Below are 25,857 nucleotides of genomic sequence, written 5' to 3'. Positions count from 1 at the left end.
TTTCGTTAGTTCTAGATCTGTCTTTATTTAGTAATTAGAATTTCATAATTTATCTTGAACCTAGTACAGTCATGAGCAATATAATGTACCCACTTTAGGACTCTGTCGCACTAACATATTTGACATTTAGTGAGACTTACAGTTCAATTTGTCAAAAAAGTTAATGTGACATGGTATCAAAGTGTATACATATTAATGCTCGTGCCCGTACACGACCCAATTCATCTAAGAAAGCAATGTTTCAATTTGACATTTGCGCATATAAAAGTAAGTGCGCAATAGAAACAAAACGGACACCGAAAATAAATAATATCTTTGTCGCTCTAAAATAATACCAACATCTTGGTATACCTATTGTTAATCTGAAAATTAATAAGCAGAACGGCTTCCTACGAGTTCATTAAACAGAACCCCCCCTAACTCCCGTTGGAGTCCAGAACAATACACTCTCAGTCCCCTGGCAGTGATTATGGCACGTTGCAATTTCATTATGAAATGTGATCCATTGAGGAGCAGTGGGGATTGTGGTGATGTGCTGTTTTATCACGTGTTAACTTCTATGGTAACGACCTCCGTCGTCCAGTGGTTGAGCGTTGGGCTCACGATCCGGAGGTCCCGGGTCCGATTCCAGGTGGGGACATATCACAAAAATGACTTTGTGGTCCCTAGTTTGGTTAGGACATTACTGGCTGATCACCAGATTGTCACGTTAAGCTGTTGGTCGCGCTTACTACTTCCTGATGTAAGTAAGTAGTCGTTACATGAGCCATGTCAGGGGCCTTTGGCGGCTCAATAGTAACCCTGACACCAGCTCTTTTCTGCCGCGTGGCGAAAAACTCGTAGTGCACGCCTGGCCTAAAGATAGTAAATTATGCTGGAGGACACAAATATTTATGAATGTTATCTTTATACTGCCTAAGAGTATTGAAAAATAAGTCTAGGTCAGACATTGCGGCTCGTGTGTCAGAGATGCGACTCGATGCTGCATGACTACCAACATAGGTCCTGTTAGCGGCGTCCGAAGGTCGTAGTATACGACACCTACATTTTTAAGAGCTCGGTTTTTGAGGAGCTCGGTGGCGCAGCGGTAAACGCGCTCGGTCTGCGATTGTTGAAGTTAAGAAATTTTCGCAAAGGCCTTTCATAGGGTGATCACAAAAAAAAAGTTTTCATCTCAAGCTCCTCCGTGCTTCGAAAGGCACGTTAAGCCGTGGGTCCCGGCTGCATTAGCAGTCGTTAATAACCACCAATCCGCACTGGGCCCGCGTGGTGGTTTAAGGCCCGATCTCCCTATCCATCCATAGGGAAGGCCCGTGCCCCAGCAGTGGGGACGTTAATGGGCTGGTGATGATGACATTTTTATGTTCTAGTTTTTAGACTCATTCAAACATGTTACACCGTGTCACATTTTATCATCGACGATTTTTATATTTTTTTTTTACTCATTTGTACATTTCTAACTCGAAGTATGTTGAATGTTATCAAAGGCATTTGCGCGGAAGTATGTAGGTATATTATTGGTTGATCCAGAATGTGCATAATAGTGGAAAACAATTGTTCACCAGTCATCGTGCATCGACATACTAACTCCAATATAACAACAGCGCGATAAAACACATGTTGACAGTTTAACAGTTATAAACATAAAATGATAAAGCTTTACTGGAAGTGACAATGAATAGCACCACCATTTACCGATGCTTAGTAGAATCTTCTTAAGAGAAAATTAATTCGTAAAATGTGTTGTTTCAAGCCCTTTTTTACGTTGGGAAATGCATTTACGCATGCCCGTCGCCATGACGACGGGTTATTTGGGACTCCAGGATCTCTTGTATCCCACCTACGCACTAAAACCCAACGGTGTTCGCTTGCCGCCTGAATGGGATGGGAGTCACGGGAACGCACCCGCATACTTCCGCGACATTGTTGTTTTAAGCCCTGTCCGAGTCAGATTTTTTGTTTTTTCTCTTTGTGCAACAAAAAACAAAAACAATACCTTTGAGCAACAAGAACATAATAGTTAAAATAAATATGGACTTACCGTGAAAATATGTTATATTTTGTGAAGGTAAAAAAAAGTTTTATTAACAGCTATGATAAATATTTATGTAATAGTCTTCTTCCTGAGTTGTCAGAAAATAAAGTACAGGTATTAATATAACCTTGCTTCGTGTTAGGTCCATTATCCGTAGCACAAATCCCGCGTGTAAGGTGTAGCGCTCGTTATAGTGACTCTGTGTTCAGCTACAGATAATTAGTACAAAATAAATGTCGTCATCATTTTGTTATCTGGCAGATAACAGGTGGGTTAAAATGATTGTCACACAGTGGGTTAGAATGATCGATATACTGCTTTCGTAATCCTATTATCCTTCATCCGCTCTACAGTAGATAAAACTAGCCTCAAAAAAATAATAACATTGACTGCCACATCCAGTATAACTAGATCAAACCGTTTAACTATGTGAATAATGGTTCGTACTAAATAACCTTAGTAATGACTTAGTAACGGGTGTCGTGCGAAGTCGATGTTTTTGCCTGAACAAGTAAACACCACGCGATATTAAGACTACCGTTACACCCCGGACACAACATACAAAACGCTTCATTTTACACAGACACTACACATTGACGCGCATGTGTTTGTGTGAAGTCTGACATCCATGCGATTGAAGACTGATATAAAACCGAGAAGGGGTGAGGTAAACCAAGCTCAACCGCTGGTGGGGAACAGAGAGTTGCCGTGATTTATGTGATATGTCCCCACCGGGATTCGAACCCGGGGCCTCCGGATCGTAAGTCCAACGCTCAACTACTGGACCACAGAAGCCGATATAACCAATATAAATATTGATATCACAAGTTATTCCAATCGCGAACTAATTTTCCTGAAAACAGACATCAGCCATTCAATAATTTTAAAGCAGCTACAATTTCTGCCCCGTTTCCATTGACATTTGATGTGAGTATGCCTTTTGTTGTACAACGCGACGTCGTAGCATGGACACGCTTTGTGTTTCAAACAAAGCGAGCGATGGTGAGCAAGACCGTTGCATAGATAAATGCATTTGTTCTACTTGAATGGAGCCAGTTTTTGATGGGCTTAAAGGCTTGTATGTCAGTATTGTTGCCTTTGAGGAACAAATAGTCTACGCCGGAACTGAGATGGTCTTTGCATTTCGTTATTTTTTGTGCTTTACTTCCGAAAGGATATAGCAAAAATAGGTATACTTACTTTAATACTTTACACATTTGGCTCGACCATTATAGACGACGATACGGCTCACCACCTATCCTGTTGGTCTAACAGAAAGCTCGGTGAGGGTACTTAGTTCGTCTTGCGATGGATGTACCGACTTCCCCATTGGAATATGATTTAACTAATATTGTATCACTGTCTTCACATTATTTATAGCTCTGGCGGGTTAAAGAGGCTACATTAAAGCAATACATTTAAATAAGCAACATTGCTATTAACATTTTGTGTATTGCGCAATTTACTTTTATATGTGTAAATGTCAAATTTTTTTTTGACGTGACTTATTGTAGATTTCTCGCAGATGGCACTAACTACTTGGCCGGACAAATGGGGAGCGCTGAGGACTCTCTCCCGGTACAAAATTTAACAACAGGCCTAAGGGTGCCCAGTTGGGTGCGAACCTCGGCTCAGGGCGTCGTCTGAGAGGAAGAATATTTGAAAGACTTAATCGAATAGTGGGTCGATAGCGATAAGCGCTGAATGAGGGAAATCATCGACCACGCCGGCGGGGCCGGTATCAACGGCTCACCACCAATCACGTTGGTCTAACAGAAAGCTCGTTGAGGTGTGGGGATTTAGTTCATCTTGCGATGGATATTCTGAATATCCCAATTGTATATAACTATACCTATCCAGAAATATGACAACGGACTTTTCCAAGGGAAAATGAGTCGACTTCATTGGATAACCATTAATAAATTCTGTCTGTAGTTAGGGATGTTTCAGTAAATTACTTTCAATCTCGCCGTCGATAATTAGAAGGGTACGTAAATCAATCCAGTTCGAGTGGCAGGATCTATCTTTCGGAAAATAGGGGAGGATTTTCTGTTCAGCTTCATTTCAAAGAAAAAAATAAGGAAAAATATTTTATTAATATGTTTGAGCCGTGTTCCAAAAACTCGAGAATTACATCGTGTAGTGTTAAGGTTTGGAATCTATGTTTTTATGGCAAATGGTGTAAACTACTTGGCCGGAGAAATGGGGAGCATTAAAGGCTCTCACCTGGTACAAAATTTAAGACAACAGGCCTGACGGTAAGGAATTCCAGAGTGGGCTCTAAGCCATACTGAATTCGATGTCATGAGCTTGAATTCATGTTAGAATCGTAGATAATTATAATTGATATCACGTGGTTTCCAGGAATAGCCTCGCCCGCTATGTGACTTAAACATGAAACACAGGACTGGGTGTATGTACTTCACCTTACCTTTGCCTACCTATGTCTTTATTTATGTGTCCTTTCTTCATGATAGATTAGGGGATCGGCGTCCGTGGTCCAGTCGTTGAGCGTTAGACTCACGATCCGGAGGTCTCGGGTTCTCATTCCGGTGGGGACATATCACAAAAATCACTTTGTGGTCCCTAGTTTGGTTAGGACTTTACAGGCTGATCACCTGATTGCCCAAAAAGTAAGAAGATCCGTGCTTCGGAAGGCACGGTAAGCCGTTGGTCCCGGTTACTACTTACTGATGTAAGTAATTAGTCGTTACATGAGCCATGTGAGGGGCCTTTGGCGGCTCAATAAAATAGCCCTGACACGACAGTTGATGGGGTTGGTAATTCACCTCACAACCCACACGATAAAAGATTAATAGTTTTAAATATTCTCACGTGAGTTTTCACGAAGCGACTTCATTAGGGTTCGATGTAGAAAGGATTGCTGGTTCATTAATTATAAGGGTTTACAATGTTTATCGGCGAGATGAATCCTCGGTACTGTGAGTCACTTGACATTGTTTCAAGGGCTTTAGTGAAAGTAAACAAACTTATTTAGTTTACAAATCAAAATTGTGAGAAAATACTTTTATACAAACATAGGTGATTCTTTTTCTTATCTTGTGTGTTGTGAGATGGAATACTAGCCTCATGAACCCTGGTGTCAAGGTTAAAGATTGAGCCGCCAAAGCCGTTATATAGTTCATATAGCGATAGAATCAGAATCAGAATTATTTGTTCAACGTAATTATTATAGATAAACTTGTTGAAGGTCAATGTAACATTTTTGAATTTACGTCATTTCGCAAGGTGTTATGGCTGAGGAGAAGAAATGACAAGAAACTGCAACAGCAACACATCTTTTAAATCAATGAGGGTATATTACAAGTTATTTAATAAGTAGAGGAACACATTCAATACCAGACATTTTTATCATTTAGGTAATCATTAATCTTATAATAGGCTTTTTTACATAAAGTAAGCTTCACGTGAGCTTTAAATTTATTCTCTGACGAGTTTAAAATATTATCTGGATAACTCACTTACATCAGTAAATAGTAACTGCTGGGACCAATGGATTAACCTGCCTGCCGAAGCACGGATCATTTTACTTTCGGACAACAAGGTGATCAGCCTGTAATGTCTCAAACTAGGGATTACAAAGTGATTTTTGTGATATCTCCCCACCGGGATTCAAACCTTGGGCCTCCGGATCGTGAGTCCAGCGCTAAACCACTGGACTACGGAGGCCGTTATAGGCGATTGATTCCGATCAAATTGAATATGTGGAAAAAAGCTTGGAGGACAAACAGAACGTGACTTTATATAAGTGATGGTGTCTTAAGCGCTTTTTCGAAAATTCACATCCACGTGTGTTCTTCGTTAACAAAATAATAACAAGCAATGCACTTCACGCTAGATTCAATCCATGTAAAAAATATGACCTGAATTTTTACTCGGATTGATATTAACACACACACACATACAAACATACACTACAAATGTTGTGTGCACCTATAATTGGTTTATGTAACAGTCTAAATCCTGATGTAACTTTATTTTATTTTATTTTTATTATATATAAGCTGTTGGTGTACCATTTTTATAAATGATAATAATAACAACGAAATAAAAGAAATCGAAGTTCGACCAACATTTTCTTTATATTTTAATATCGTTTTTCTGTTCTTTTCATGTCTGTTTATTTGTAATTTCGTTTAGTTTAGTTTTGTTCGCTATTGTTTTTGTATTGTTATTGTAACGTCCTTCAACAATAAATACTTTCTAAGTTCTCTTCATCTTCCTTTTTAAGTTTTGTTGAAGAAAAATGTATATACATATATACATACACTCACGCCTATTTCCCATCGAGGTAAGCAGAGACTATGGAATTCCATTTGCTTCGATCCTGACATACTTCTCTTGCTTCCTCCACATTCACCAATCGTTTCATACGCGCACGCCGGTTCAGAGTAGATCTTACCGAACCTTTTCTAAAGACATCTCCAATTTGGCTAATGTACGTCCGTCTAGGTCTTCTTCTGCCAGCCTTACCACCAACCTTCGCTTTATTATACTGCTTTCGTAATCCTATTATCCTTCATCTGCTCTATGTGAAGAAAAATGAGATTTTTCAAAAAGGGGCTTAGTTTTCACTATGTATAAACCCGTAAAACCCATTTACTACCCACCCACGCATTATTCTAAAAGAAAATACACCCAAATAGATACAATGCACACGAAACAAACATGAAAGTCAAGCTTTGAACCAATAAACCTGCTTGTACCACCGAATGGATTAAACATGTTGTGCCCTTTTACACCCCGTCTCTAAATTTTACTTTAGCCTATTTAATGGTCCGAGGGGGGATGTAAAGAAGTATCTAGAAGTGGCAAGAGCGTGGAATTGTAAAAAAGAAAGCGCGGTTAGTGATAAGAACCAAAGCAAAATAGAAAGTAGCAAAAATTTCGAGTAAAATATACCTACTTGAAGATAAAAGGAGACATGCAATTAATCATGCAAATAGTCAGACAAAACGCAGCTCAATTGGAATGCGCTTGACTCTCACTCTGCCAGGTTCAAATCTAGCAAACCCCAAACCTGTGATTTTCGAAATTCTGTTATCATGTGCTCAGTGGTGAAGGAAACCATGGTGAGGAAACCCAAAACCTGAGAAAAAAGGTTTCGGAGGTATAATGTGACCTAACCTGTACTGGGCTGGGTTTTCCTTCGCAAGAAGGAAGGTCAGACAACTGACTAACCTAACCTTCAGACGAGGTAAGTTGGCGTCGGAGACCGCGAATTTTCCCAGGAAAACGATAGTGAGATGATGATGACGAGTCCAGTAGTCAGACCGCCGACCGTTCTGCATGCAACTCGAATAACCAGGGTTAGATTCCTAATGGGGACATTGTTCAACATAACTTTGTGCTAAAGTCTCTTGTGTAAGTATGTATTTTACGATTTTTTTTGTTTAATATTTACTTTGCTTAAGTACCTAGCTACACAGTCATTACGTGGGTGATGATCGATGAGCTATGTCGTCGCCTTAAAGTGAAAACGACTCTTACGTCACTAACACTCTGTATTATAAACCTAGTTTATCTTTTAGTCTTCGGTTTGTATTTTTATAATAAATAACGACATGCGTCGGACAACGTCCAGTGGTTGAGCGTTGGGCTCACGATCCGGACGAAGGGAAATATGACAAAAATTACTTTGTGGTCCCTCGTTTGGTTAGGACATTACTGGCTGATCACCAGATTGTACGAAAGTAAAATGATCCGTGCTTCGGAAGGCACGTTAAGCCGTTGGTCCCGGTTATTACTTACTGATTTAAGTAAGTAGTCGTGACATGAGACATGTCAGGGGGCCTTTGGCAGCTCGATAGTAATCCTGACACTCCACCTCACAACCCACACGATAGTAGAAGAATAAATACTGAAAAGATTACGAACTTTTCATGTCCAAAACTGAAGAACACTTCCATCTCTTCAAATCTGCGTAGAACCCTGATAATGTTGGCATGTCAGTTGTTTTATGTTAAAGCAAAAGTTTGCTTCTAGAAAACACACTGGAGCGTGTTCTGAAAATTAGGCTGGTGATTCAGGGCGCCTTCAGGTGGCCGTTTGACTGTTAGCGAGAAACCGGGAATACTCCTGATAGGCAGAGGTGTACTTGCCAGCTATGTTTAACTCCATGTATAACTCCCGGCAAACTTCTTGAGCATCGAGTGTCGTAGTGGGGGAAAGTTCGCGCACGTACACTTCCGTGCAAAAAAATGAACTTTTGATTATTTTTTAACTTCCTTAAAAAAAAAACAATAATAATAATATAATAATATTATTTAATTATGCAAATAAAACTAAACTTATATTATTATAGATTATTAAAACTTATATTATATTATTATATTTCATAAAAAAAACTAATCGTCAGGTAAGTATGATATTCCTTCCATGAGGTTGAAACCAGCAATACCAGAGCTAGTGCTAGGTTTTGGATCTGTAGACATAGACCTCGTGCTAGTAACTAATTCTTAAACTTAAACAAATGAGCAATAACAAAAAAAAAACTAACAAAAGAGCAATAACAAAAACGTGACAGTTTCACTGCACGCAAGTGCATTCGGGAGTCAAAGGGACGAAGACAGAGTGCGCGGGGGAAGTCTCGACTGATCTACCAATAGCCGGTCGATGCGGGACTCACCCGCCCCCGCGCCTCGTACCGCACCACCGAAGAGATCTAAAATTCGGTTGTGCGCAGTCAAGGTCGATGCTCAAGAAGTTTGCCGGGACCTATAACATGGGGCGAGCCTATTGCCATTATCTTGACACAAATCCTGGAAACCACGTGATATCTTTTATGCATGATCCAAACATGAATTCCAGCTTTTAAAAGTCTATGTACGGCCCATGCCGCTCTGTAAGTGGAGGTGTCTCCTGTCGTGGCGTGATGCTGGCGGTGGTGAAAACTTAAACTCCTTTGTTTAAAGTCACTCTTTTTTGGGTTTTTTTACAAATATGCGTGCCTTTGACGCTCCGGTAGGGCAGTATTGCCATACAAAAAAACTTATGTTACTACATAGAAATAGTATTGTCAATTAATATTTTAATGTTTCCAACAGTCGAATCGAGTCGAGTCGAAAAAATCGGATCGTTGAAATTCGTTGCACACTAAAGTCTGCACACTTGGCAGGTCGGGAATACATCAGATGGACTAAGGCAGTTACGGACTGGTGGCCAAAGGATGGTATATGGTAGCGTGGTAGTGGACTTGCACATAACTGGAATGGATAACGTGAAAGAGAGGAGGCAGTGGATGGATACAGGCTGAGTAGATAGAAAAGAAGAATCATCATCAGCCCATTAACGTCCCCACTGCTGGGGCACGGGCCATCCCTATGGATGGATAGGGAGATCGGGCCTTGAACCATCACGCGGGCCCAGTGCGGATTGATGGTTATTAACGACTGCCAATGCAGCCGGGACCAAAGGCTTAACGTGCTTCCGAAGCACGGAGGAGCTAGAGATGGAAACTTTTTTTTTGTGGTCACCCATCCTATGACCGGCCTTTGCGAAAGTTGTTTAACTTCAACAATCGCAGACCGAGCGCGTTTACCGCTGCGCCACCGAGTTCCTCATAAAGAACAATATATAAAGGGAAAGGGTAGGGGTAATGTAAAGGTATATTAAGAATGTAGATTGGACGCTAACAGTGGAACAGACGTCAAAGGTACGGATTGTGTGAAGGTGTTTATTACATGGCTGGGATGTTACGCCTAATACTACGCTTTTGTAATTACTAAAATATTCTTTTACGCGGTTATTAAGCATAATTTTGTGTCTCTTTAAAAAGCATATTGTCTATTTGATTTTGTTACTTAATTGTTGCCCTTATTGTTGTCTGGGCCCGCGTGATGGTTTAAGGCCCGATCTATCCATCCATAGGGAAGGCCCGTGCCCCAGCAGTGGGGTCGTTAATGGGCTGATGATGATGACTTAATTGTTTATATTTCACCACGCTCTGGAGAAACATGGTGGATGCTCTGGTCAGTCTCCGCCAGTCATTGGTGTTTCAACCCACACGAGAGAAGAAGTGTGGGGCTTACTTAGATAGTTTATGACCCCGCCAGTGTGGTCGACGATTTCATTCATTCAGCGCTTATCGCCATCGACTTACTAGGGTCGATTTAATCTTTCAAGTATTATCCTCTCAGACGACGCCCTGAGCCGAAGTTCGCGCCCAACTGGGCACCCTCAGGCCTGTTGTCGTAAATTTAGTGCCGGGTGGAAGCCCTCAGCGCCATTTCTCGGTCCAAGTAGTTAACAAGTAGTTACTGCCATTTGCGAGAAATCTACAATTAGTCGTATCGAAAAAAATCCAAGTAGATAATGAATGAATAAATGAATTAACACTTTATTGCACACACAAACACAGAACAGGTACAGGGAAAAACTAAAAGTAGGTAAAAGTGGGTGGAGAATTCCATGCCATAAAACGAATTTCCTCACGATGTTTTCCTTTATCGTACGTGGTGACGTGACGTGAATTTAATTATAATTCAAATATTGAATTCGAATTCTTTAGTTTCTTTTTCTCTTACAAGTTATTTTCTAATATTTATAAGTAATCCCACGAGCGTCAGACAGAGTACTGCGGGGCGGAAGGTAAGAGGGAAACCACTGCCCTATTTTTCCCTAAAAAAGTAGCATGGAAAATGCTGCACCGACAAGAGTGTGGCTCTTAAATTGATGATGATGATGAAACTAACTTTTATGTTTTTTCGCCAGTGATACCCATGGCAAATCCAGGAGTGGTGGTGCCAGCTGGCGTTGACATAAGAGAGTAAGTAATTATACCTTATTTGATAACTACCTATCACTAACTAGCGACAAAAAGTTGTAATAAAAAAGCTTTGGGGATCTTCACTATCTGCATAAGAAAATGATAATTATTATCCACTTATACATAATACACTTTACAACAATCACTCACTCAAACGCAACAATGCTCATAATCCCGTGTATGAAAAGTAATTGTTTCATCAAATGTACATTGCATTCGCTTTCGGAGTTCACGCGAAACGCCACCGTAAGGCACATAAGCTTTGTCCATTACCACATTTTATAGGGTTATGCACCGGAGAATAATGCAAATTAATGCCGCGTGTGAGACGCTCTGCAGTGCGGTAGGGTTGCCACTTAATGGAAATTTATTGGCTAGGAGAAAAGGCTGAATTATGACGGGTTAAAATACGTCTTGAATTTAGTTTGTAGTCAAGATAGATAGAAGGTGACTTGGTTTTTCAGCAGTAAGAGATTACGCGCAGTATGTCTGTCTCACTCACATGGACGAGGTAAGGCGACACACAGTACGAACGAGTTTGTATAGAATTATTGGGTTTTTAGGTTACTTTTGATATCAAATCTTTTTACAACCTTTTTTGTATATTTTTTTTTTATTTAGAATATTTTTTTCGTTTTTATACGATATTGTTTTTCGATCTGTCTTTTGACTTCTGATATACTCGTATGTAACATTGGAAATACATGCATAAACTATAATTGCTGAATTATTTCTCAAAATGACACACTTTAATTCCACAGGTTTTATACCTGAATAACACATTAAATTTTATTATCATTATAGATTGTCAGGGATGTGATTGAGTGCCTACTTTAATACAAATTACAAGCGTAAATCTCTGCTTGGAAATTTTTGCCTAATATTTTGTCCGGCCATGTAGTTATTGCCATCTGAGTCGCTAAAATAAGTAAAAAAAAGTTTTTTAACAACAATAAAATAATAATTATATAAAAGTTTATTTAGGTAAAACCTACGACACATATACATTTACAACATTAAAATATACACACATTAATATTTAGTTGGAGTTGAATTAAGGTATATGGGTGCCGCAGCTCACCAAAAAGGCCAGGGTTCAGTGAAAATTTACCCAGAGGGCAACACTGATTTAAATATATTATTTTATTTATTTTTATTTATTCAAATATAAGTATATGCAATAAAGTTATAGACAACCCTAGGTCCCACGCAGCGTAGAGCGCTCTAAGCCATCCTCGTACGCCCTCAGTGTATTACCACCCTTATACAGGATCCAATTAACGCTAGACTAGACTATGCAAATTCGCTTAACGCATCCCTTTTCCTGGATACTGGGTACCTGGTAGATTACAAGTTATTGTGTTATTATATCAGACAAGAGCTTTTGGCGGACTATTTTGCGTAAATACCTACATATATAGGTACATCACGTCTGTAAACCCTATAAAGATGGATAGAGACACAAAAAAGTGTATATATTTTCATCATCTTCTATCGTGTGGGTTGTGAGGTGGAATGCCAACCTCAGCTACCCTTGTGTCAGGGTAATTATTGAGCAAAAGACTAAGATGACCACGACTACGTATTTACATCAGGAAATAGTAACCGGGACCAACGGCTTAACGTGCCTTCCAAAGCACGAATCATCTTTCTTTTGGACAACCAAACTTAGGGATTACAAGGTGATTTTTCTGATATGTCCCCACCGGGATTCGAACCCAGGGCCTTTGGATCCCACAAGCACTGGATCACGGAGTCCGTTATATCATCATCATCGCGTTTTCGAATACCAACCAATGCTTATTTCTATGTTCATCCTTTATTACCTCCAGGTTTACCGTGAATCAGAATTTGAATTCAGAACTTCACAAGTAACAAATTCGTTGTTGTTTTGTTTTGATTCCGAATACCAAACAACTATACAAAACAACTATAAAGAACTTCGTTCCGAATTCAAATTCTGATACACGATAAAATTTTAATAATGTAATAAATGATGAATTTTGCAGTGCATCCATCACATTTATTTTAAGTTATAGTTATAACTAAATCTGATATTCAAATTAAATCAGACTGGTCTTTTAATTGTTCCGCGCCTACCTTAATCAACGTGACACCTAATCCATCACTGTGACCCCCACTTTAACCCCCCATAGAAGGGGGGTATAGAGTTCTATAGACCCCCTAAAAGCCCCCCTTCGATTCATCACAACTTGAATAGCTTGTAAAACGGTGCAATTTTTCAAAAGATATGATTATAATGGCCCTTTGGTAACATAATAAAAAACGTTCGATGATTTCAGACAATGGTTGAAAAAATGTGATTGCTTCAGATATTTTTCTTTTTCACTCTTAACTGCTTCTTAAAGAATTTTTTTTTTCAAATAAGTAAAAACAATTATGTTATTCGGGAATGGGAAATTTAAATGAGAAAGTACTTTAATTTTAAGAAAAAGGAAAGTTTATTTTTAAATGAAAATCAAATTGAAATGTATTCAAAAAAATACATTTCCTTCTAAAAATATCCAAGCTATTAATAAACTAATTAATTCGCCAGCTGTTAAGAAAACGAACGATATAATTATAGCATAATCGATCTTATTCAAATTTATGCTAAGTTCAGCCACCTTACATGACGCGTTTTAGGGTACCGTAAAAACGGTGAAAATGTAAATGACACGCGCTGAATAACTTAAAAAGTTTCACACTTAAACTGAGATTTTGACTTTTTTGTTGATGAGGTAAACGAGAAAGTAGATGAACTTTGTTATTCCCGAAAAAATACGATAAGTGACTAATTAAAAATAGGTCCGGACTTGCACCAAAAAGTTATTAATTGAATAGAATATATAAGATTGACATCCTTTGCAACTTAGCTAAGACCCCAGTATCAAGTGAAGATTTAGTATTGTAAAAATAATAGTACCTACTTGTAATGTATTATTTATAAAATTTTAAGAAAAATACTTACTTTCATCAAATATTGTTTGAGGTTTACGCGGTTAACTCCGGCCAAGTAGTTAATGCCATCTGCGGCAAACCTACAATAAGTCACGTCAAAAAAAAACGCGGTTATTATCATAATATCTGGAGTCTCTGATTTTAACGCGATAAGAACTCGGTACCTACTATGTTTTAATTACGTAGGTCGCTATTTACATCCGGAACCCTTAACCTCAAAACAGTTTCTCCCCTGGCCGACCTCTTAGTACCTTCTGGCTAGTAATTCCACGCGTAGAGCTTTAGGTATTCTCTCTCATTACCCATTCTTTTTTTCTCCCAAGAAATTATGCTAAGCAGTTCCGTTGAAAACAGCTATCCTCAGACATTTGTCGGATGAGATGAGATTTGAGAGCCTTTCTTGCTACAGGATAAAATAAAAATTCAAGATTTAGGAGAATATAAATTGATGGTCTGTGTACATTTGTATAATATTTTTTTAGGCGGTGCAAAGTGTGGTACAAATTCTTGACTTGATTAGGTGCTGCTTTTTATGATAATAATATCGTTTATTGACTTATAAGTATAATGTATATATACAGCGTGTAAGTAAACAACAATAAACCTCTTTATAAATAAACTTCCGTATTTACTTTTTTTTTCTTTAGTGACATCGTAACGAATATCAACCCTAAATCATGGTCTGAATCATCCCCCTCAGTAATCGTTACGGTGTCACTAACACCCACACGTACTTGTTGAGTATTGTTGACCTCTACGTACTTGTACGGGGTGTAAGTGATATCGTAACGAATACTGAGGGGGATGATTCAGCTCATCATTCTGAGTTAATATCAATTGGAATAATCCATCGCAAAAGTATAGAATTGAAAATAATTATAAAAAACAAAAAAAAAACATGAATTTTGCGACGGAAAATTCCACATGATATTAAGTCTGAATCATGGTCTGAATCATCCCCCTGAGTATTCGTTACGATGTCACTAATACCATGTAAGTATGTATAAAAAGGAGATACCCCTCACTGATAAACGTGTTAACAGGTATGCTATGTTGTTCATATTTTCCGTGCTTAATGTTCTTTGTATTCAATAAGGAACTATATTTAGTGGCCTTGCCTCACACTGCATGGCAAGACAGTCTACTTACCAAGTAAAAAAAATATATATATACTATACATTGCAGGCTGATCACCAGATATGTCGAAAGTAACATACTTGCTTCGAAAGGCACGATAAGCCATTGGTCCCGGTTACTACTTACTGATGTAAGTAATCCTGACACCAGATGAGGTTGGTTACCAACCTCAACCCACATGATAGAAGAGACTTCAAAACCACTCTAACATAAAAAAAAACAACTAAATCCCTCATAGAACATTACGCACCTAAGTTCGCTGTGGTAAAAGAAAATGGCTGACACAGCGAAACAGTTTTTCTTTAAAATGAAAAAGTCATCCTTTGAAAAACAATACCTTCCCTGGGGCGCGTCAAGTAGGCAAGTTAACCCCTTTGTCGCCGGTGCCCGCTGGGTACAACCCTGGTCCCGGAGTTAGGAAAACCGGGTATAGGGAGGCGGTAAGACTGTATTTAAGTTCGTAAGGTTTAAGTTCTAAACAGTAAAATTATTGTAAACTAGCAAAAGTGCGGACCACTGTGTCTGCAGACTGTAGTGCAGAGGGGGTTTTAGTGGGCTCGAGTCCCACATAACCCAGTCGTTTGTGCGACTAGGTATGCATAAGGCATCTCCCTCTCTATAAAAAAAAAGTCTTAACTTGATATTAACTTAGTTTCTCGCTTAGGGCGAGCGATGAGCGACCTCATCAACCCTGGTGTCAGGGTTATTATTCAGCCGCCATACGCCTAGACAAGACTCATGTATCGACTACGTACTTACATCAGTAAGTAGTAACTTGGAATGGCTTAACGCGGCTTCCGTAGCACGGATTATGTTACTTTTGGACAATCAGGTGATCAGCCTGTAATGTTGTCCTAATCAAACTAGGGATCACAAAGTGACTTTTGTGATTTGTCCCCACCGGGATTCGAACCCGGGGCCTCCAGATCGTGAGCACAACCCTCAACCACTGGACCACGGATGCCGTTATATTATACATAATTTATGTGACATTATTCATACTCAAGTCGCGAGCATGTCGATGGGTGAGCGAGGGTATTGTTTGTTTTTAGTTTTCCACGAAGGGCAAGGCAAAGGGAACTATGCCCATACAGCCATGTCTCATGTATTCTTTTTTTTTTGATGATGATTAATGAATTATTAAAGGTGATGACGATGAATGATGAAACCTAAACCCCCATCTTCGGAGCCGACTCTAACCCCAAACGAAATAACTCAAAAGTCCGCATAAACTTTTGAGTTATGAAGCGGCTTGTTGGCATGAAGCGAAAATAGATAGATACATTTTGTTTATTGAATATTCCGATATAATAACACTATCGCGTATGTTTTCTGACTAATTTAATGCGATGATTAACCACAAAACACCACTTCTTATTAATTATTTAGATTATTCAATGAAGAAAGCAACCATCCCGTTTCCGTTCCCGTCAAAAGGACCTTAAATCGTCTGTCAAATTTGACAACTCGCGCTTTGGCATTTATTCGCTCTACTCGCGCAGTTAGCGTAGTAGAGCTGCTGTTCGGGATAAAAATGCGCAATTATGTTATGAGGTGACTTATTGTAGATTTGCCGCAGATGGCATTAACTCTTTGGCCGGACAAATGGGGAGCGCTTAAGGCTCTCACCCAGTACAACGTTTAAGACAACACGCCTGAGGGTGCCCAGTTGGGCGCGAACCTCGGCTCAAGGCGTCGTCTGAGAGGAAAAATATTTGAAAGAATTAATCGACCCTAGGGGGTCGATAGCGATAAGCACTGATTGAGGGAAATCGTCGACCACGCCGACGGGGTCGGTATCGGGGTATAAAATAATACATAAGCGCATCATAAACTTTAGTTACCTATTTAACATAAATTCGATAAATCTCTACCATAAAAATAAGTTAAATAAAATAAATCTTCAAAGCTAGCCTTTTTTTCATAAACGATTTTTTTTTCATAAAATTTCATAAACGATTCTTAGTAAATCGTCTTTTTACTTACGACATTACTTTTATGAAGTCTTAGAATCTGCAATATTTTATTAAACAACTAAATTAATAATATTTTTTCTAAGTAAACTTGTTTATCTGCCTTATTTTGCTCTGGGACATGTTAAATCTAAAGCTACGTTCACAGCAGATGTTTACCCTCCCTATAAGTATACTCTTATACCCTTACTTCTTGGCGAATGACGGCCATTTTAAGACAAGTAAGACCCAGAGGGGGTGACGTCAGCGTCTAATACGAATTGGTGCGAGGTGTAGAGTTACGGTTCTATACATAGTTTATTTTTTTTATATTTGAGGGCAGGTAAATTATCTATATTCGATATCAGGTAAACTTCGCCCATAGGTTATAAATGTGGATGAACATAGAAGTAGGGGACGACCCAGGAAAGTTTTGGATGGATTGTGTGAAGGATTGGTGTGTGAAAGGTGTGAGTATAGAGATGATCCTTCCCTCTCTCTTATCGTGTGGGTTGTGAGCTGGAATACTAACCTCATCAACCCTGTCAGGGTTATTACTGAGCTGCCAAAGGCCCCTGACATGGCTCATGTAACGACTACATTTTAAAAGTATAACCTGTACCAACGGCTTAACGTGCCTTCCGAAGCACCGATCGTCTTACTTTCGGACAATCAGGTGATCAGCTTGTAATGTCCTAACCAAAGTAGGGATCACAAAGTGTTTTTTGTTACATGTCTCCACCGGGATTCATACCCGTTGATGACTTCTGGCAGAGACAGATGGCTGGCTATAGTTTTTCTGCCGTCACTTATGGTTTGATCTTTATCGATACACTTATTACTAAGGATAACTACCTAAATCGACAAATGATATTTAAAAATTCAACTAGAATGCTTCTATGTAAGTACTTATCATTTAAAAGAAAACTTTCAAAGTCTAGACATTCATAATTTTAGACTTCTAATACCATAGTGCCGTTAGTCGAAACATAACATAACATACAATTTGATATGTTCCATAATAACACCTTGTATTACGAAAGTAATCACATTTTATTTGTCCACAATAAATACAAAAAGACCTAAATTGTTAGTTTGATAATGAAACAAAACACATACAAAAATATTTGTTTTCTTTGAAAGTGTTCGAATAATTTTGTAATTGACAAAACCAGAGATCTAGAACTGTAATTTCGCCAAAACACAGTGGACAAAAAATATTGTTAGTAATGATAAAGAAAAATTAAAAAATAATAATAATAAAAGTAAATAATAGTTTTAATAATGTATATATTATTTTATATATTTTAATGTCACTGTAATTCACCGGCTTGCTTCTCAATCGGGAGCGCCGCGCCGGTTCGAAACCAGTATCGGACCAATGAATGGATAAAATTTATCTTAATTGCAGTTTTTACTAAGGCCGGCTCGACCATTATAGACGGCGATACGGCTCACCACCTATCAAGTTGGTTTTTCAGGAAGCTCTCCGATGGATGTATACCCCTGACTACCCCAAATGGGATAGAGTCGTGAGCTTATGTTGTTGGTTTTGGCTGTTTGAAATTAAATTAAAAGTTTGTAGTTCTTAATGGAATGTTAATAATCAGCCCCCACCCACCCTTGCGATGCCCATTTTTTTTTGTCGTGACTTATTGTAGATATTTGCCGATGATGGCATATTAACTGTAACGTCGGTAGATTCATATTACCTATTTATTGTTTATATTGCACGGTGGTGGGTATATTTTACTGGTTAATAAAGCAGTCTGTCGCAAGCCTTGGACTTTCATTGACGTACCACTGGCGACGAGGCGCGAACATTAGCAATAGATTGCAGATTACTTAATAATTGATAATAATTATAGGCGGATTTACTAAATAAAAATGCCGATCGGTAAACTAGAAGCGTTTAACTTAAGTTCAAAACAATGGCCCGCGTACATTCGTCGCGTAAACCAGTATATTTTGTTAAACGAGATCGAGGACGAACGCAAAGTGGCTTTGTTAATTACGGTTGTGGGTGAAGCCACGTACTCGTTGATGTGCGACTTGTGTTCTCCTGCTTTTCCGGAAGATAAAAAATATGACGAGTTAGTGAAATTGGTGACGGATCATTTGGAACCACAACGATCTGAGATCGCGGAGCGCCACGTATTTCGTTTGCGACGGCAACGCGCGGATGAATCGTTAACCGAGTACCTACAAGCGTTGAAACATTTAGCAGCCACCTGTAATTTCGGAAAGTGCGAAAAGTGTTCTACCCTAGAGGAGAATTTAAGGGACCAATTTGTATCGGGGCTGGCAAACGATATGATGCGATCGAGGATATTCGCCGAAAAATCAATTAGGTACAAGGAGGCGGTCGAATTGGCTCTGGCTCTGGAGGCTGCTGAAAAACATGCGGAGGTCAGCGGCACTACGGGAGCGTCTGTGGCGGTGACAGACTCAACGATGGCGGTGGGAGATAGCCTGCATTATGGCCGTATACAGAGCGGCGGGCGCAGTACGGGGCACGGGCCGTCGGCCGGGCGCAGCGGCGGCGGAGGGGCGAGCGGCGCGGGCCGGGCAGGCCAGGCCGCGGCGGAGCAGCGCGTTTGCTGGCGCTGCGGCAAACCGCACCCTTCAGATAGGTGCCGGTATAAAAATTATTCGTGTGATGAGTGTGGGGTAAAAGGCCATTTAAAATCAATGTGTAAACGTGTGCGCGATAGAGGCGGTCGTCAGAATTACGTGAGTGAGGAATCTGAGGATGACATGTTCAATATCAAAGTAGCAGCACAAGGTAACAAACCATACTTTATTAAACTGAGCATAGATCGGGTGATGATTGAGTGTGAGATAGACACCGGAAGCCGTATTTCAGCAATCAGTGAAAAAATGTATAGGGAAGTGTTCGATTATAAAAAAATAAAAACGGACAACATAGTTTTTCGCGATTACTCGGGTTTACAGATTGAGTCACTCGGTTACATTGAGGTTGATGTCAGGCTAGGTCAAGTCATAGCAAAATCCTTAAAATTATATATTATCAAAGGTGGGGCGCGACCCTTATTAGGAAGGGAGTGGATGCGCGCATTAAAAATAACACAAATCAACCTAAATGAAATCGTAGAAGACGGATTCGTAAACAGATTATGTAATGAGTACCCTGAGGTATTTAGCGATAAGTTAGGTACTTGTAAGCGGCCGATTCAATTACAGCTGACGGATAGCGAACCGGTTTATGTGCGAGCTAGACAGGTGCCATTATCGTTGCGCGCGCGCGTTGAACGCGAACTGTCTCGACTCGATGAGGATGGCACTATCTATCGGGTTGATTATTCAGATTATGGGACTCCGATAGTTCCTGTGGTGAAACAAAATGGTGAAATACGCATATGTGGTGACTATAAGGTCACAATCAACCCCAAACTGAAGCGAGATTACTACCCGTTGCCTCGGATTGACGAGTTGTTCGCAAACCTTAGCGGCGGAGAGAAATTTTCAAAAATCGATCTTAGGCACGCGTATGAACAATGTTTATTGACGAGTGATTCACAGCGCTATACCGCGATAACTACACATATGGGTACTTTTGCTTACCGGCGCACGCCGTACGGACTATCGTGCGTGCCAGAGAAATTTCAGAAAATAATGGAGGAAACTCTGCGTGGGGTACCGGGTTGTGTTGTGTTTCTCGACGATATTTGTGTAACAGGGTCGAATAAGAACGAACATATTAAAAATCTGAGAGCTGTACTTGAACGGTTGCGCGACATGGGCCTTACTGTTAAACTTAGTAAATGTAGTTTTTTGCAAGACTCGGTTAAGTACTTAGGTTTTATTATCAATAAGGAGGGGTTACGACCGGATCCGAGTAAATTAGACGCCATTTCCAATGCACCTAGACCAGAGAATGTGACACAATTAAAAAGTTTTTTAGGCATGTTAAATTATTACGGACGCTTTATTCCAAATTTAAGCACAATGTTACACCCGCTACACGCTCTGTTAAAAAAAGGGGTGGATTGGAAATGGAATGTCGATTGTGAAAAATCGTTTGAGGAAGCGAAGCGATGTCTCCTGAGCGAGAGAGTACTAGCACATTACGAGGAGGGGCGCGAGTTGGTGCTGTCGGTGGACAGCAGCGCGTACGGCCTGGGTGCCGTGCTGGCTCATCGCTACGCCGAAGGCGAGCGACCGATCAGTTGCGTGTCGCGCACGCTCAACGCCGCGGAGCGCGGGTACAGTCAGCTCGATAAGGAGGCCCTCGCCATCATTTTTGGGGTGACTAAGCATCACCAGTATTTATTTGGGAGGAGGTTCACGTTGCGCACGGACCACCAGCCTCTGGTACACATTTTTGGTGACAAGGGAGGGATCCCGCAGACCGCGGCTAGCCGTTTACAGCGTTGGGCGGCTCGCCTCGCGGCGTATGATTTTAAAATTGAATTTGTTCGATCAGTAGATAACGGCCCGGCGGATGCTTTGTCACGATTACCCTTAGCTCGGGAGACTCGCTGCGCGGATACATTAGATTACCTGAATCTAGTCAAGGAATCGCTGCCTATTTCATGTAAAGAAATTGCTAGGGCCACGGAAGAGGACGCGATCCTATCTAAAATAAAAGGTTATGTTATGTTTGGTTGGCCGCCGTCGGGACCGAGTTGCGATGCGGAAAAGCCGTACTTTTCTAGAATGGCGGACCTAATTGTGGAACAGGGGTGCCTAATATATAAATATCGAATCGTAATTCCGGATAAAATACGTAAACATATTTTAAGTGAAATACATGAGGGACATTTGGGCATGAACAAAATGAAATGTTTGTCGCGCAGTTACGTATATTGGCCGAACCTGGATAGTGACATTGAGACTTTGTGCCGAGCGTGCGACGCATGCCGAGCCGTGCGCGACGCGCCGCCGCGGGCGCAGCTGCACGCGTGGGAGTTCCCGCTGCACCCGTGGCAGCGCGTGCATGCCGATTTTGCGGATTGCGCTGGCGTGCGGTACCTCATCCTAGTGGACGCACACTCAAAGTGGATAGAGGTAGTGCCTATGAGAGGCACCGACGCGGGGGCTACCACCGGAGTGTTACGACACATCTTTGCGCGTTTCGGGTTACCATCGCAACTTGTGACCGATAACGGGCCACCGTTTTTGTCACATGAATTTAAATTGTTTTGTCAAAATAATTGTATTAAACATGTAACGTCGGCTCCCTATAGGCCACAAGGCAATGGCGCGGCGGAAAACGCGGTAAAAACAGTAAAAAAAGCAATAAAACGAGCGTTGCATACAGGGGAGGACGTGAATACGGCACTCGGCAAGTTCCTTTTACAATATCGCAATTGTAATCATGCCACTACGGGCGTATCGCCGGCGGTGGCCCTACAGGGCCGGCGCCTGCGCAGCCGGCTAGATGCGCTGCGACCTGACCGCGCGGCGCACGTGCGCGCGCAGCAGGAGCGGCAAGCAGCCCGCGCCGGAGGTAGCCCGAGAAGCTTCACAGTCGGAGACACAGTTCTAGCGCGCGATTATACTACAAAAGGGGACAAGTGGGCGGAAGGCCGAGTGGTGAAGGTGACAGGGCCAGTGTCTTATAGGGTAAGTCTAGGAAACGGAGTCGAGTGGCGTAGGCATGCCGATCAAATAATCCCGTTAGAAAATAAAAGTAGATATTCATTATCATTATCACGAAGGGAATTCGAATCGGAAAAGCCCGTACAGACGGAGAGCTCAGAGGCTAATGGGGAGGCCGACGGGGGGTTGTTCGAGGATGCTACCGGAGGTGAAGGTGAGCAGGCTCAAGCCCAACAAGCACCCCGGTCGCCCGAGATGCCGCGGAAGCCCGAGGTTCTCTCACCTCCACCACCGAGCGCATCAGCTCGTGCACTCCGCGCTTACGAGCGAGCTAAACGCGCTTTGCTCAATATAATAGAATAAGTTTAGTATTAAACAGTTAGTATTAAACAACGTTTAAAAAAAAACGTATTAAAAGTTTAAAAGTATTAAAGTATTAAACATTATACAAAAGTATTAAACAATGTATGTACATACATTGAATCTTGAAGGGGAAAAGATGTAACGTCGGTAGATTCATATTACCTATTTATTGTTTATATTGCACGGTGGTGGGTATATTTTACTGGTTAATAAAGCAGTCTGTCGCAAGCCTTGGACTTTCATTGACGTACCATTAACTACTTGGCCGGACTAATGGGGAGCGCTGAGGGCTCGCACCCGGTACAAAATTTAGGACAACAAGCCTGAAGGTGCCCAACTCGGCTCAGGGCATCGTCTGAGAGGAAGAATGAAGCCCACTCCAAAAGGGTACTCTTCTTCCTACATCCGTGTCCAACCTTAACTTCGCCATAGCGCCCCCAAGGGCACTGCAAAAATATTAAGTTTCGCTCATACAAAATTCACAACAAAAGTTCAAACGTAACTGATGGTCATGAATTCTAAGGAAACCACATCAGGAGTTTTGGGTTTGATACTTTAGGGAACATTTATCTTTTTTCGCCTTACTATTAAGGAAGTAATAATGTAGGCAAATAAGTAACTTTATTCTATTCTTATCACAGTTCTTGTGTCATTTCATTTATCAATGTTATCGCACCTATATACGTAATGAAAACTTTGAAAAAAAAAGTAAAATTATGAAATTGAAAATAATTTTAAAAAACACACATAAATCACATAAATAATTTTGCGACGGAAAATTCCCCTTGATATTAACTCAGAATCATGAGCTCAATTATCACTAACACCCATAATCAATTGTATGGCTACCTGTACGTACTTGTAAGTGACATCGTAACGAATACTGAGGGGGTGATTCAACTCATGCTGAGTCAATATCAAGTGGAATTTTTAATCGCAAAAGTATAAAATTGAAAAAAAAATATAAAAAACTTGATTGATGTGCTTGACTAGAAATCATGACCTGAATCATCCCCCTCAATAATCGTTACGATGTCACTAACACCCTGTATTTCGTAAGGGTTATAAAAAATGTTTCGTCCAAATAAAAACTTCCCTAGTTATTTCAATAAGTAACTATTATTTAATACGTTTAATAATTTAAGAGGAAGCAAAAGCCATGTTTGTTAAACGCTACCGGATATTTTGACCATTTCCTTGTGAAAGTATCTTAAAATGACCAATTTTTTTCAATTATATTCAATGTGACATTTTGCGGGTATTTTTTTTATTAATTATAAATATAAGTACCTATTTAAAGCCGTGGTACTCCAGTTGGTAGAACGCTTGCCTCTCATTTTGAGGTCGCAGGTTCGAATCCAGCACAGACCTAAACCAATGATTGCCGAATTTGTTTTCGAATTCATGTTTAGATCATAAATGATTGTAACGTGCGCAGCGGTCAAGGAAAAAATCGTGAGGATACCCACATATCCGAGAAATTCATTTTCGGAGGTATGTGACCTAACCTGTATTGGGCTGGTTTTCCCTTCGCGGGTTGGTAAGTCAGACAGGCAGGCGCTTCTGTAAAAAACGGAACCTGTCAAATCTTGAGGTTAGGTAAGCGGACCCTGTGGAAAACGGGATAATGCTACGAAGATAATGATAAAGAGGTACTTACTATGATATGTTTTCGGTCATAGTAGGTATGCAAATGCACTATGAATAATTATAACCTCTAATACCTACCAACTTTTAAAAATTTGAATTTGAAAAATCTAAAATTAATTAATTTTATTTTTTAATTATTGTTGAAGTTTTATTCTGTGCATTAATTTTTTTTTTTTTATTTTGTTGTGTATATTTGATTTGATAAAGTTTTAATAATGTGAAGATAATGATAAGGAGGTACTTACTATGATATGTTTTCGGTCATAGTAGGTATGCAAATGCACTGTGAATAATTATAACCTCTAATACCTACCAACTTTTCATATTTCGGTACCAATAGATATTATAATGACACATACATAAACTCACGTCTTTTTCCCAACAGGGTAAGCGAAGTCTATAGAATTTCATTTGGGTCCTGACACACTTCTCTCATACAAAAAAAAAAACAAAAAAAAATGAATACTATAAAATGGGCATTTTACAACCTGTCTAGAACATAAAACCAAACGTTATCTCGATTAATCAGAGCAGTTTTAATGGCTGACATACATGCATATCAGAGCAACGCTTTTTTTTTATTATAATAGGACAATTAAGTATTGAAGAGTGTAGAATTAGTTATTTTCAAGTTCTTGAACTTAATTTACTTAACCTATAACTTAGTAACTAAGTAAACATAACATAAAATAGCATCACGTCTGTATACCCGATGGGGTAGGCAAAGGAGTACAGTGTAAACCTACTCCTCGCCAGCTATGTTTAAGCACACCCCGGACTTCATACAAAACACCTCGTTTTACACAAACACTACACATTGACGTTATCATACACGCGCATCTGTGTGTGTGACGTCTGACGCCCATACGATTGAAGACTATAGTAAGTATGATTATTTCGAAGATAGGAATGCCTGTGCCGGCTGTGCCCAGCAGTGGGACGTATATAGGCTCTTCATGTGTATGTTTGTGTAGGAATGCATGTGATTAACTATCCGGGAACCGATATTAGGCAACCAAATTACTAAATTGTATAACAATATTTTTATGTATTTTTTAAGGAACGTCTAGGGCCCTGCGCCAAGGTTTTTCTTGCAGCTTCTTTTCACAGGCTATAGAGGTATGTAGCTGCAGTAGTATAGGCGGATGAGACTTTTGTTATGTAAAAAATGACGATTCAAAGTGAATAAAGATATTTCTGATCTTGGAATTTGAATTAGACCGAGGGGGGTGAGGTAAACTTAGCTCAGCCGCTGGTGGGGAGCGGAGAGCTGTCGTTCTATACATAGTATTATTCCTTATTAGGTTTAAGTCCCGTGTAACAGGGGGTGAACCTATTTTCATTATTCGGGGATAAATCCTGGAAACCAACTCCAGTCAACACTCCTAGAGCTGCTATACTCATAG

General features: G+C 40.1%; 1 protein-coding gene and 1 long non-coding RNA gene across 2 annotated transcripts; both read left to right on the top strand.

Annotated features, from left to right (window-relative positions):
* Positions 1–2,507: 2,507 nt before the first annotated feature.
* LOC126378235 (uncharacterized) lies at positions 2,508–18,422 on the top strand. Its single transcript, XR_007568050.1, has 3 exons — positions 2,508–2,962; positions 10,769–10,823; positions 18,285–18,422. It is a non-coding gene; the product is annotated as an uncharacterized LOC126378235 (long non-coding RNA).
* A 338-nt stretch (positions 18,423–18,760) lies between these two features.
* Positions 18,761–22,801, top strand: LOC126378002 (uncharacterized protein K02A2.6-like). Its single transcript, XM_050026022.1, has one exon. It carries the CDS (start codon positions 18,761–18,763, stop codon positions 22,799–22,801), a length of 4,041 nt encoding a protein of 1,346 aa, XP_049881979.1.
* Positions 22,802–25,857: the final 3,056 nt, after the last annotated feature.

This window comes from Pectinophora gossypiella, chromosome 25 (assembly GCF_024362695.1).
Source record: "Pectinophora gossypiella chromosome 25, ilPecGoss1.1, whole genome shotgun sequence".
NCBI classification, from domain to species: domain Eukaryota; kingdom Metazoa; phylum Arthropoda; class Insecta; order Lepidoptera; family Gelechiidae; genus Pectinophora; species Pectinophora gossypiella.
The sequence above is the reverse complement of the archived record's forward strand: the minus strand, read 5'-3'. Positions and strand labels throughout refer to the sequence as shown.

What these genes read in the sequence shown, in the direction of transcription:
- LOC126378002 (XM_050026022.1), top strand. Translation starts at nt 18,761, where the DNA reads ATGCCGATCGGTAAACTAGAAGCGTTTAACTTAAGTTCAAAACAATGG.